Below are 14867 nucleotides of genomic sequence, written 5' to 3' on the forward strand. Positions count from 1 at the left end.
ACTTCGAAATCGGAAGTAGACCAGCCAGCAATTCCACCAGCAAAGAACTGGTAGAAACCAGTGGGACCCACGTACACCAATCTACTGTCCAGGGAAGTGTTTAGAAGTGGTGGCCAGAAGTGGTCTTTATGGAAGTATTGAGGCCAGAAAGCCATACTTCCAACATGAAAACAAAGCTAAGTGACTCAACTATGCATGAAAACTGGGTTGGAGAGAAATGGAAGCAGGTGCTCTGGACAAATAAGTCAAAATTAAATTTGAAATATTTTGCTGTGGCAGGAGGCAGGTTGTTTACCTAAGGTCTGGAGTCAATGAATGTCAAATAGAATAGAGATTTGGTCAGGATTAATGGGTTTAGAGTTTAGAGAAGAAAAAGTAGACCCGTAAGTGTTGGTTTTGCCCCCACAGATCCCTGATTTTTACATCATTGAGTCTGTCTGGGATTACAAGAAGAGACAGATTTTAGGCAGCCTAGGATCTGTTTGTAGTTCTCCAAGATGTTTGGAACAATGTACCTGCCATGGTCCTTCAAAATGTAGTCCAGAAGACAAGAAAGATTGATGCTGTTTTGCAGGCAAAGGGTGCTTTCACCGCTTCATGGCAAGCATTACTTAACACCCATTTGCTGTTATAACCTGCTGCAAATGAGATGAAGTGTTATGATCTGGTGTTGCTTCAGTTGGTCTTGGTTTAGCACCATTACTCTCCTTGCACTGCACCTCGCACCCTCAGAGCTACCAGCACTGCTCGACTGGTCCCACCATCTCTCAGGTTAGTGGACTACAAGACTCTTTTCTGTTCTGGCAGCGAGGTGGTGGAATGAACTTCCCCTAGGGGTTTGGACAGCTCAGTCACTGGCTATTTTCAAACGACTTTCTTACATGTATGTGTACAAAAAAATAAAATACAAAATAAAAATTTTTTTTAACAGTGATTTAGACTCATAGTATCTTAAGTATGTAACTAGTAAACCAGAGTTAATGCATCTAATGATAGAGAATTAAGCACTCTTGTACGTCAACCTGGATAAATGCGTCTGCCAAATGCTGTAAATGTAAATGTAACCCCATTGAGAGTCTTTATGATGTGCTAGAGAAGACTTTTCGCAGTGGTTCGATATTCCTATTATCAACACAAAATTCTGGCAGATCTAATGAAATGCTGGACAGAAGTAAATAAAAAAGGGAGTGAAATCTACTATTAATGTAATTAATATTAGATTATAAAATATGAGAGTTTATTATTACATCAGAACATAAATTGGATGTAGTCTCTTGGTACTTATGTAGACTGATGTGTTCTATTCTGTAGCAGGCAGAGCATCACATGAATCCCAATTTGAATGATATGGAAAAATACAGAAGCGAATATACTGATATTTGAGTTTAACTGAAGTGAATGTATTCATTTTGTTCATTTGATCACGTTTACTGTTGTGATAGAGGCGGGGGGGACCCTGCTTTGAGGAACTGCACGTCACGAAGGAGAGAGAGGAGGGGGGAGGGAGAGAGGGAGAGAGAGAGAGGGAGAGGGAGAGAGAGAGAGAGACAGCTGGCGAGCGAGACCAGCCTCCTCCTCGTACACTGGACCACACGCTCTCAGGACAACAAAAGCCATCGGCACCAACAGAACACGACTCACATCTGCGACCTGAATTTCTTCTGAAGAAACTTGCGTATTTACTGCCCCGTGTATTTCAGTAAGTAAACATGCTTTTATCATTTAAACTAAAAACACTACAGAATGAAATATCCTATAGGACAAGCTGATCTGTGTCTGTTAATCTGTCTGGGTCTCAGTTTAAACCCCGATAGCTTTTACCTGGCTACTGTTACACTGTGTGTCTTTGTGCGTGCGTGTGTGTGGTGTGTGGTGTGTGTGTGTGTGTGTGTGTTCACACAAAATGTTCAGTTCTGTGACCAAAGCGCTGCTTCTGTAGGAAATAATCACATTTCACCAGTTGTCTGATAGACATTTTATTAAAAGGTGTAGCGCAACTGAACGTTATATTAAGGACAATTACAGGATTTAAATGTGTAAAGAGGTTTAAAGCCTTAAGCCGACCGACTGTTGCCTCGAAAACACAGTGTGAAAAAGTTATTTTCCGCCTCAAGCGCGAGTGATTTCGGTTACCGTTAAATACTCGGTCATTCTGGTCTCCTCGTGTCTGCTGTATAGGTGTCAGCTCTCGCCGGCAGAAATGGACGAGCACTTCGACGCACGAGATAAAGTAGAGAGGAAGGACCGGTGCGGCTCACGAGCAAACGGCGTTCCGAGCCCCGCCCACAGCGCGCACTGCAGCCTGTATCGCACCCGCACTCTCAAGGCGCTCAGCTCGGAGAAGCGAGCCAAAAAGGTTCGCTTCTACCGTAACGGAGACCGCTACTTCCCCGGCCTGGTGTGCGCCGTTTCCTCCGAGCGCTTCCGCACACTGGACGCCCTTCTAGCCGAGCTGACGCGCGCGCTCACCGACAACGTGCACCTGCCCCAGGGTGTGCGCGTCATCTACGTCATCGACGGCTCGAGGAAGATCAGCAGCGTCGATCAGCTGCTGGAAGGTGAGGAGGAGAGAAACAGGGCTGACTGTAAATAATGCTCAAAATAACGCACGCATTATAACGCATTATTTTGTCTGTTAATCAGGTACCAAATTGAGTACAAACAGGTAAACGGACATAGTAGTAGTTGTTTATTTAATTTGTCACCTATCTGTGTTATTTATGGAGTTATTGTTTATAACTAGTGGTCAGAAATGGTACTACAACAAGTGCTAGTAGAAGCCCATGCTTACTGTATGAACATTTAGGGAGGAGGAAGAGCAGCAGCCCACAGGAGCTTTTAAGAATAAGTTGTAGTAAATTACATCTAATATTCAATTCAATTCAATTTATTTGTAGAGCGTTTTTAACCATTTCCCATTGTTTTAAAGCAGCTTTACAGAAGTATGGAAACAGAAGAGAGAGAGAGAAAAAAAAATAAATATATAGTGATAAAAAGAATAAAAAATAAGATTAAAAATAAATAAATGAATATATACAATTAAAGTTTAAAATGAATTAAAAAATATTAATTTAAAATATAAAATACTATATATCTATCCCTATCCCTAATGAGCAAGCCGGAGATGACGGCGGCAAAGAAAAACTCCCTGAGATGACATGAGGAAGAAACCTTGAGAGGAACCAGACTCATAAGAGGACCTCATCCTCATTTGGGTGACACTCTACAGTAAATAGTGTAAATGTAAATAATGTATAAATAAATAATAAATAAATAATCTTCGTACATTTTAAAATAGTGCAAGTGAGAGCTCCTGAGGAACCAATGGGTCATCATAAACTCATCGTTCAGCACAGAACGTATCAGCACTGATTGCTTATAAAGTCCAGACCATACAGCTGACTGACACAACATTGGTTCAAAAGAAGTCATGATTATGGGGTCAGAATTGTTACGTTATTCTGAATAAATATACTATGATCCACAAATAAATATAAACAGTTTCACAAATATTTTTAAATCAACAAATGCACAATAAGCAAACCGTAAATATATGTTACAAATATATGTTACGCGACTCACAAATGAGCAGGAAGCCATTCACAAATAAATACAATTAAATATATATAAGGCTTCCTGCTCATTTGTGAGTCGCGTTCTGTGCAATTGTGAATCACTGCACGCATTTGTGGTTTGCGTTCTGTGCATTTGTGGATTTGAAACATTTCTAACGTCAAGACGTGCACAAGAATCCACAAATAGGTGGACTCCGCCCACCGTCTACTCCAGCCAATCGGACAACGGTCTCGTGGCGCTGACCAATCGTGGCACGGTCTACCTCCAACCACTGGTTGTGATTTTATAATTTACGTCGTGTGATATTAAAAGCATACTTCGAAAAGATAAATATGCTGTGTGTCAAGATATGCGAACTGTTTAATATAATGTAAAATCGTCCCGACATAAGACATCAATGAAAACGACAACATTCACTTAACAACAGATTTTGTTCTGGAATCACAATTCTGTAGTGGTATTTGAGAAGTAAATCTTTTACTGTCTCTTATTTTCCTATAATGAACCAAAATGATCACTTCCGTTTCTTTGCTGTGGTTGGCAACACTATTTGTGATGTATACATCAACGTGTCGTCCAATTAATAATACAATTATGAAAGCATTAAGTTTTCATAATTTCAGAAAAACTCAAGAATCTCTAACATAGGTTATTATATTTTAAAAATATGTCTAATTTCATATCTTTGTATGTATGCCAATTTGGTCAGCACCACGAGACCGTTGTCCGATTGGCTGGAGTAGACGGTGGGCGGAGTCCACCTATATGTGGATTCTTGTGCACGTCTTGACGTTAGAAATGTTTCAAATCCACAAATGCACAGAACGCAAACCACAAATGCGTGCAGTGATTCACAATTGCACAGAACGCGACTCACAAATGAGCAGGAAGCCATTCACAAATAAATACAATTAAATATATATTTATAAATATTTTTTTTATTTGCAAATCCCATTTTATTCATTTGTGAATTTCATTTCTTTTTGTGAAATTTGTAACATATATTTACGGTTTGCTTATTGTGCATTTGTTGATTTACAAAGAGTGAAACTGTTTATATTTATTTGTGGATCATAATATATTTATTCAGAATAACAAAACAATTCTGACCCCATACATGACAGTCTCTGGGTGGCTTCATTCACAACAGTCCCATGAGACACTGGCTGACCATGCAGATCATTATAATATACTCAAAATGTAACTGTCTCTCCATTTTACAATATCATTATTATTTATTTTAGCTAGTTTCAGATTTTTCAGATACAGTTGGTGCGTGAAACCTCGCCACCCTGGTTAATAATATTAGATCCGGTTTAGGTCAGATCCCCTGATTTCAACCCAATTAAACACTTATGGGAGAGTTTAGATCCACATGTTAGACAATGTTCTTGACCATAACCATTAAACAACAAATGAGGAAATCTATTTAAAGATTAGTGTTCATCTCTATTGTTTTAAAATCAGTAGTACAGTACACTGAAGTGGTACTATTATTGTATGATTTGGTGGGTCATGGTGGCTCAACACTTTATTTGGACAATTTGGATTTTTCTACAATTTGTTATACTGAACAATTAAACTACTAATCTGAATATGTCACATTGTAAACTGCTAGACTGAGATCACTGACACTGGTTTTTGACCCTTCCAACACATTTCCACCTAATTCTAACAGTAGTGAAATGCCTAAAACAAATCAATATATGTAATTTGATATATAGAGATTGAGATAATATTGAGATATTAATCACATCAGTTAGTTCTGATATTGCAAGCCTTATTTGAAACTTATATAATTGCCACCTTCATTGTCACCTGAAATTACATATTGGTATTTTCCATGGTTTATGGTTTCAGGAGAGAGTTATGTATGTGGCTCCACTGAAGCTTTCAAGAAGCTTGATTACGTGAAGAACATCAACCCCAACTGGTCTATGAACGTGAAAGCTTCAGCATCCACTAGATGCCTGGCCACCCTCTCCAGCTCTAAACCGGGGCCCCATGAATTTAAAGAGCTCAAGGACTTCATCAGGCCTAAGCTGGTCACTATTGTACGCAGTGGTGTAAAGCCACGCAAAGCTGTTCGGATTCTGCTTAACAAGAAGACAGCCCACTCTTTTGAGCATGTCCTTTCTGATATCACGGAAGCCATCAAGCTTGATTCTGGCATTGTCAAGAGGATTTACACTGTCGAAGGAAAGCAGGTATGACAAGTTCCTCCATTCTGTAATTGCCTTGCGTTTAACAAAACATACCTCTCTCCTGGATATTCTTTGCAACAGTGTGCAAGAGATGTTATCTAAAGTGGCAGGGCAATGTTTATTTAAATTTTATGAAAGATAAGAAGATCAATGTGTTCTACATAATTACATCAGTGGATATTTATTTACTCATCAGTTATCACTAAATAGACAGTGATTGTGTCTGGCTAACTAAGTCAATACAATAATTCAAGCAGCTGTCTAGCTTTTCATGTCCTACATAATAAAATGACCTTCTCTTATATATAGAGGCAGACTAAAATGAATCCTAGACCGAAAGTATTTAAATTGCTATATCATTTAATATAGTACATGAGTAATGTCCCTGATATATATCAAAATATGTAGAACATGGATGTCTGATTTCTAGAGGTCTTGGGTGATGCAGCTTTGCAGAACATTTAACACATCTTACTTAAAAGGTTTAATAGTATTAAAGCAGGAAGCATGGTGACGCATGACTCCAGTGTTTCCATTTTGATCCATTGAGTTCAGGTTACTGTGTGTGTGGAGCTTGTTCTCCCTGTGTTTGGGTGGGTTTCCTTTGTGTTCTCTCTCTTTTTCCTCCCACCTTCTACAACATGCTAGTAGGTGGATAGGCTCAACTAAATTACCCCTAGGTGTGAATGTGTGTGTGTGTGTGTGTGTGTGTGTGTGTGTGTGTGTGTGTGTGTGTGTGTGTGCGTGTGCTTGGTGCCCTGCAATGGACATCTCATCCAGCATGTGTTCTCTCTTCTGGATCTATTGCAGCACTGAGAAGGACAGATCATTAACTGAAGATGAATAAAAACATATTAAAAGCCCAGCCAAGTGGGTGAAACATTGCAGAAAAAACCTGCCATTAACCTCCATGCCTCTCTAGAATAAGACATGAATGGAAATTTCTGCTTATGCCCACACAACCCTCAAATCCACCAGCCACTCACTCCAAACAGGCAGAAATAGCTCCATATTTGTGCTCCTTTAAATTCCACCCACCCCTCTCTACCTTCACACATCTGTGAACCCACACACACTGACTCATTTTCACACTCACATAGTCTTTGTTTTTTTCCACCTGACAGTCTGTCACTGTCTCTTAACTCTCTGCTTCCTTTCCCTCACTCTCAGCATGCATATCTGTTCAGACAGGTAAATGTGTGAGGGGAGCTCATACCATCTGGCTGGATTTCATCAAACCAATCAGTTTGTGCACAGATGTGATTTGTCTTTGGTGTCGTTCCACTAATTGATGCCCTGCCAAAATCTGTGAAACTGTTCAGTTTTTCAGTCTGAGAGGAAAAACATTACTTAAAAACACTTGACTTGCAGGATATACACAGGTAATCTTGGACAATTACTAAAACTAGAGGACTGTTACAATTATCTGACATTTAAAGCAGTGGTATGGACTGTGCAAACATGAAAAATTTACATAATATCTATCTTTTTTTAAGAAGTATTTATAGATGTGCTTTATCTTTGTACTTTGAGATGTGGTTGGCGATATCAGAATAAGAATTTCCTGATATGATTTAGTTATAATTCTATCATTTGTTATTCATATGAGCAACTAAGTCTTAAAACATAATCAGCTGCATTTGAAGTGAATAAAACTTTTTTGAAATCTGATATTTTTTCTTGAACATGTTCATTAACGCTTAACTCCACATTACATGATTTACATTTGAAGGAGCTGAGCACTGAAATTAGTGGTAATTAGAAATAAACGTGGGTCTGAAAGCAGGCATCATGGCCTTTTAACTTTTGAATGTTGGGTTGCATTGTTGTTGTCACAAAGATCTACTGAAGGCAGTGTATGGACATATCAGCTAGTTGAGAAACAAAGAGGATGTGGCCAGACTTACAGTCACTGAGCACGTTATTAGGATCACTACATAAAATCAATACATAAAAGCAGCTTTGGGTAATGTTTACATCAGTCATCAGAACAGCAAAAATATTGATTATGATTGTAGCATGATTGGTGGTGTCAGGATCTCTAATAGAGTTTTAAGGATTTCTATAATACAGAGAATACCTAGACTGGTTCAAGCTGACAGAAAGGCTAGAGTAACTCAAATAACTACTCTACAATTGTAATTGTAATCATCTCAGAACAACAGCAGAGGACCACATCCGGTTCCACTCCTTTCAGCCAAGAACAAGAATGCTAAGGCTACACTGGGAACAGGCTCACCAAAACTGGACTGTTAAAAACATGGAAAAACATAGCCTAGTCTGATGATGAATTTTTATTCCTGCTCACAGATGATAGGGTCAGAATTTGATGGCCAATGTATAAATACATGAACCTAACCTATCAACCCAACAGCCCATGCTGGTGGAGGTGGTTTAATGATGTAAGGAATCTTTTTTGGCACCAATTAATACCAATCACCCATCGCTTGTATGTCAGTCAATTTTGTCTTGTTGGTAACCATTTGTATCCCTTCATGACCACAAATTATGATCTTCTAATGGTTGCTTCCATCATGATAATGCACCATGTCACAAACAACTTCGGTAACCTTACCAGTCACCAGATCTGAGTCTTAATCGAACACTTTAGGATGTGGTAGAATGGTAGTTTCGCAGCATTAACATGCACCTGAAACATTCACAGGAATTGTGTGAAGTAATCATGTCAACATGAACCAGAATCTGAAAGGAATGTTTCCAACATCATGAAGAATCCATGCCTGGATGAAGAGAGCAAAGGGAGGCGCTACCCTGCATTATTTTAGTGTGCCTAAAAGTGTCCAGTGAATTTTAACCAATGAAGAAAATACCTGAAGCTGGTTAACGAGTCAGTTGTCACTCCCAGTTAGCATTAACGTTTAGTTAAATTTTTGTTTTTTTTAATCAGCTATTAAAAAGGTCAGGAATGTTTGCGCACATTAAAAATCTTAAATATGTTAGTGATTTACTAAAACAGTATAAAACCTTCCATGTGTCCTTTGCTGTGTTGGCAATGTGTTTTGGATCAATGTCTAGCTGCACAATGAAGTTCATCATAATTAGATTGGATGCATTTGTCTGTAAACTTTATTATAGATTTCTGAAATCAATCTGCTAATACTATCATGAGTTACATCATCAGCTTGACTGATGAGCTTGTATGTTTTGGATCATTTTGTCCTTCACACTTTGTGCTTTCTGTCACTTTGGCAGAAGTTATTTTTTTCCAGACGTTTTGCGGCTCTTTGTGAAATCAGATTTTATACTTTCGATTCTGGCTACAGAAATCGGAGTACAGTGTGCATTCAGAGATGCAGAAAATTTCTTACACCTTAATCACTAGATAATTTTCTAGACTCAGCGATATGATGATAGTAGCATTTAAGTCATCCAAGTGTAAGTAAAGATGTGTGTCAGCTCTTTTAGATAGTTAAGATGTAATGATATCAACACTTCTGCTGTGTTGCCAGTGTGAGCAGATTTCAATATATTTCTCCACCATTGCATAGAAGAGAGAACTGTTCTTTAAGCTAATATTTGTAATCCTGTAGAATTTTGCAAATGAAGAAAAGGTTTTAATTTCTGTCTAATTACTGTAATGAACTCTTCTACTGTTCTTGGGTGTGTAGTAAAGGTCATCTTGTAAGCTACAGTATGTCAGTGGCAACATAAACCGTCAGTAAAAGTTTCAGGCACCCTTCTATATAGGAGACCAAGACAGCGAGGTAAATGATCTGGTTAACAAACACCACATTGTTTCCCACAAGATATACTGGAAATGGTTTTGCAGATAATTTAGAAATCTGTACCTTATTGTAGGAATCATGTTGGTTTCATCAGGAGATGATATTCTATGCAACAGGCAGAAAAATGAAATATACCATTCAAATCTTCTGTTGTTTTAAATATATATGTTGCCTATAGACTGATTAAAGACCTTGGGTTGTTCAACATAATGGGACTTGTGCTCCCTGAAAGGAGGAACACATGGGAGGATTGACTCAGGATTGGCTTCTGAATCCACACAAGCAAGAAAAAATTCCTAGTACGTAGGTGCATCTAAATAATTTAGAAAGTTGTGTATTATATAAATTCAGTACACACAGTTTAAGTCTTTGGTTCTTTTAATTGTTATGATTTTGGCTTACAGTACATTTGACAAAAACCCACCAAGCTCTAAAAATTTGAGGTGACATGCCAATCAGCAAATCAACTCAAAACACCTGCAAAGGTTTCCTGAGCCATTACATGGTCTCTCAATTTGGTTGACTAGGCTACACAATCATGGGGAAAACAGCTGATCTGACAGTTTCCAGAAGACAAGGAAGGTAAGCCACAAACATTCATTGCCAAAGAAGCTGGCTGTTCACATTGTGTTGTATCCAAGCAAAAAAACAGAAAGTTTAGTGGAAGGAAAAAGTGTGGAAGAAAAATATGCACAACCAACCGAGAGAACTGCAGCCTTAATTTTTTGAGATAGTGAATTGGTGGGTTTTTGTTAAATGTGAGCCAAAATCATCGCAATTAAAAGAACTAAAGACTTAACACTACAATTTGTGTGTACTGAATCTATATAATACACGAGTGAATGAACTTTTTCGCGACATTCTAATTTATTGAGATGCAACTGTATGTCTCATCGATGGTGATTCTAGATTATGTTACTATGAATCTTCTGTTCAATGTGTTGCTTTACTGTTTGTGCTCATGCCTGCAAATGAAGCATGAGGGTTTGAAGCATGCTGGAACAGTTAAAATGGTAAGCTATCACAAACTGGGGTCTGTCTGCAAGTCTCTTTAGCACATTTTTTTAAAGTTGGAAACTGTCCAAGTAATGCAGCTTTGTCATATTAAAATGATGTAAAATTAAAAAGTATGACATGATTCAGATGAGTCATTTTCTGAGTACATAAACCCAGATGTTCTAGAGGCTCAAGTGCTGGAATAGATAAAATAGATACTGTATAAAGATACAGTCTCGAAACGACTGTACAAAGCCTGTCAATCCATGAGCCGCATGATTATCTGCTGCAGCACCATCTTGTTGCTAGGTAGATCAGCAAGTATCCAATAAAATTGACCAGAGTTTGTTTTCCTCAAAGAACATTATGGATTTGCACATCAGCAGTGCTGAATGACTCCCCTGATGCTGACAACAGCTCATCTTTTTGAAAATACAAACCATCCTGTCCATTTGGGTATTGACTGGATTGTGGGGAATGTACTTCTTGAATTCTTTCAAGTATATCAATATAGTTAACATCAAACAACACTAACAACTTTATTGAGAGGAGCTTCACTCGTAGTGTCACACTGTCTCTATAATATGCTATTTATTGCCTCTTTCAGCTGAGGGTTTGACAAAGAAATCACCTGACACAAATATCCTACTGTGCATCTCCTGAGCAACTAGGTATGACACAAGAAGTATAGCCGACATATTCATAAACACGGAGACTAAACTGCATGGCAGATTTGCTTCTAATTAACTGGGTTCATACTGACTGTCATCAACATTCAGTAGATTTTCAATCTCAGATTGTGTACAATCCTTATGCACAGGCTCTGCAGCTGTAGAATTATCCTCATCTCTAGTAACTACATCATCTAGTAACTACATCTTCTAGTAACTACATCAAAGACATTATCGGTTCCAAAGTTGGGATATGCAAAGAAAGAATTTCACAATGCTTTAATGTATATATGACAAAATAAGGGCTACTATTCTGTTCTACCAAAAAAGGCAATTATGTTGTTCTAGCATCTACTCCATGGGCCTTAGTTTAGTGAACAATAATGAGGTGAAGACATTTGTGCTATATGTACATAAATTCTATTATTGGCATATTTTAGTGGTCATCAAATGAGCTGTTAAATGAATCCTGTGTGCAAATGTATGTGCAAAGGAGTCATAGAGAGAAGAGAAAGTGCTAACCATTGAAAAATGACAATGTGGTAAATGATAATGCTTAAGTAACTGTGCCTGGGTAAATAAGGAGGAATCATAATCTGCACTTCTCATCCCTCACCCAAATCAAGTACGAACTTAAGAACACAGTACATGTTAAATCTAGACAAATAAATTGCATATGTAGTAAAAGACCCTTTACCTTCTTCACTGAATTGTACATGCATTAACAGAAGGATCGTCAGATGTTTAAAAGTCAGAGATGATTATCCGCCATGTATGATAAAAAGGGGCTATGGTAATAAGATTATTCCTTACCGCCAATATTATAATATAATAATAATAATCTTTCTTTCTTTATTTTATTCTTAAAGTCAAGATGTTCAAATTGTTGAATACACTTAAACTTTACAAATACAAATAACTTTATGTTGGATGACCTGTTTAATAAGTAGGTTATACAGCTCTCACAATGTTTCTGTTTTGTTTTTTGTTGTCTGATAATTCCATGTCTCTTTTTCAGTAACAAGTGTTTTATGGCATTCTAAATTTGTGTAATGGCTTGGATAGTTTTTGCCTGGAAGCTGAAATTCTGATCTTTCTCATATTTATCTTTTGATCTTAAACCCAAATGTCTTCATTGTATAGCACAAACTATAGAATTTGTCTTTACCTTCCAATATTATCAGAGGTGTGATTTTTTTTTTGTTTCCTCTAGTTTCAAAATTTAAAGTAGTAAACACAATTCAAATATGACTGGCATAACATTCAAGCTCAATGCTCTAGTGGCTGAATGAACAAACCTCCAAAAGCCACACTCCTAAATCTATTAGAAAGTCTTCCCCGAAGAGTGGAGGCTATATCAATGGAAAGGGTTTAAATCTGGAACTAAATGTTGAATATTTTTATATTGAATATATTTATTTAAAGACATTCTGATTGTAGGATGGATTACATAAATAAACGTATAGCTTTTGGTTCATTTGCAGCCCACTTTTAGAATAAATCCATCTAAGATTATGCTTTAAGCACATGATCGGCTGACTGGGTATTTGTATGCATACACAGGGGTACAGATAGGTATCTGTCTGTCTGTCTGTCTGTCTGTCTGTCTGTCTATCTATCTATCTATCTATCTATCTATCTATCTATCTATCTATCTATCTATCTATCTATCTATCTATCTATCTATCTATCTATCTATCTATCTATCTATCTATCTAATCAGAGAGAGATCTCATCATATCTAATCAATATTTTTTTCAGGAAAATCTTTAGGTGTTTGAGACAAACCCTGAAATCCAAACAAACAGTGACAAACACTGAAATCTATCAGCAATAGGAAGCTGAGGGATAGACTGTAAGATTGTAAGTCATCATTCCTGTTGAAATACACACCTCGTTTCTCTCTCATTCTAGTTATTTTTCTTATACTTGACTGTTTCATGTTTAGGGGGCACGGTGGCTTAGTGGTTAGCACGTTTGCCTCACACCTCCAGGGTTGGGGGTTTGATTCCCACCTCCGACTTGTGTGTGGAGTTTGCATGTTCTCCCCGTGCCTTGGGGGTTTCCTCCGGGTACTCCGGGTTTCCTCCCCCGGTCCAAAGACATGCATGGTAGGTTGATTGGCATCTCTGGAAAATTGTCCGTAGTGAGTGAGTGAATGTGAGCGTGTGTGTGCCCTGCGATGGGTTGGCACTCCGTCCAGGGTGTATCCTGCCTTGATGCCCGATGACGCCTGAGATAGGCACAGGCTCCACATGACCCGAGAAGTTCGGATAAGTGGTAGAAAATGAATGAATGAATGAATGAATGAATGAATGAATGAATGTATGTTTTATATTTGAAGGTTTACACAAATGGAATGAACACAAAGCTATTTGCTATCACCAGGAACACAATTCATGCTTTTGTCCACAGAGTATTTTTGAATTTGAAATTTTATTTCTGATGCACATCATGTCTAACATTGTGTGGGGTGACAGAATATATCAGCCACAGATCCTGTCAATCAGAGGCAGAACTGGGTTTCTGGGTCTTGCAGTAGATCTCAGTCTCTTGAGATGCCACGTCATTAACCTGCATAATAAGGTATGCATTGAGTAGATAAAGGCTGTATGTTTATTCCTGTCTCATTGTGAACCATTTCAGGAGGAAATAGAATTTTATTTGTAACATACAGTGTAGTGACAGTAAAAGAGATTTTTCTGCACTAGAATTCTTTTGTGTAAAATCTGCTAATGTGATTTTATGGACTCCGGGTTATTAAATCATCATGATAATTTGTTTTATTGTATCTGTATTGGTCTATAGCTCTACATTTTAAAAGGGGGTGGTTTTTAAAAGACATAACAGGAACAGGACATTCATCATGCATACAATTTACTCTATTTTATTATAAACTCTAGCATCTTTAACATCGTGTTAAAGTCAGTATCAGAATAATAGGATTTTCTTTCTTTCTTATATTTTTTTTTTGCTTAACTGTAGACCTAAACATGTTCACATTTATAAAGAATGTTTATTTGCCATCTTACTAATCTGTATGGACTCACTTCTGCTGTTGAATCGACCTTTTTTTTAAATGGAGTGGCAATTTATTCTGTTTGCTTGTAAACGTTTTTGCTTTTATTCTCCTTGCATTTGAATGATTATTTGACTAAAATTAGTTTAGTTAGTCTGGGTTAGGATGCTGATGGACATATTTTAATATCTAATATTGCCATGTATTGTTAAACATTATAGACATAATCACTCCTTTGCTGTTATAAGGTCAACTCTTCTGGGAAGGCTTTTCAATAGATTTTGGAGGTTGGCTGTGGGGATTTGTGTCCATTCAGACACGAGAGATCAAGTGATGATGTCAGGTGAGGCATAAGTAAGCATGATGAAATGATTTTACCATCAAAGATCTAAAATTTTGGATGTTTTCAATTTGGATATTTTTCAGTCAGAAATTGTTTTATCCACATTGTTCTTCACACACGCTATTTTCAGAATTGTGTGTAGTTTTGGACTAAATCTGGGATGTGATGTGTTGTGACGTTGTTAAGCTTGTTGAGTAGCAAAGTGGTGTCTGAGCGGAGTGAGCAGATGGATTCAGTGACCCCTCTCCTGTTCCAGACAGGGACAGAAAGAGCACAGAGCTCAAATGAATAATGAAAATGTGTCAGGTCGGG

General features: G+C 37.7%; 1 protein-coding gene across 3 annotated transcripts in view; it reads left to right on the top strand.

Annotated features, from left to right (window-relative positions):
* Positions 1-1526: 1526 nt before the first annotated feature.
* Positions 1527-14867, top strand: part of dclk1a (doublecortin-like kinase 1a) — a 62284-nt gene continuing 48943 nt past the window's right edge. The window contains exons 1-3 of one of the 3 annotated variants that reach the window (XM_027139180.2): positions 1527-1699; positions 2179-2558; positions 5437-5783. In XM_027139180.2, the coding sequence (XP_026994981.1) occupies positions 2201-2558; positions 5437-5783 (705 nt within the window). In that variant the 5' untranslated portion in view covers positions 1527-1699; positions 2179-2200. Of the gene's footprint in view, positions 1700-1942; positions 2559-5436; positions 5784-14867 lie in introns of those variants that run through there. The other 2 variants (XM_047805096.1, XM_047805095.1) reach the window with 2 other exon arrangements.

Source organism: Tachysurus fulvidraco, chromosome 20 (genome assembly GCF_022655615.1).
Source record: "Tachysurus fulvidraco isolate hzauxx_2018 chromosome 20, HZAU_PFXX_2.0, whole genome shotgun sequence".
Lineage (NCBI taxonomy): Eukaryota > Metazoa > Chordata > Actinopteri > Siluriformes > Bagridae > Tachysurus > Tachysurus fulvidraco.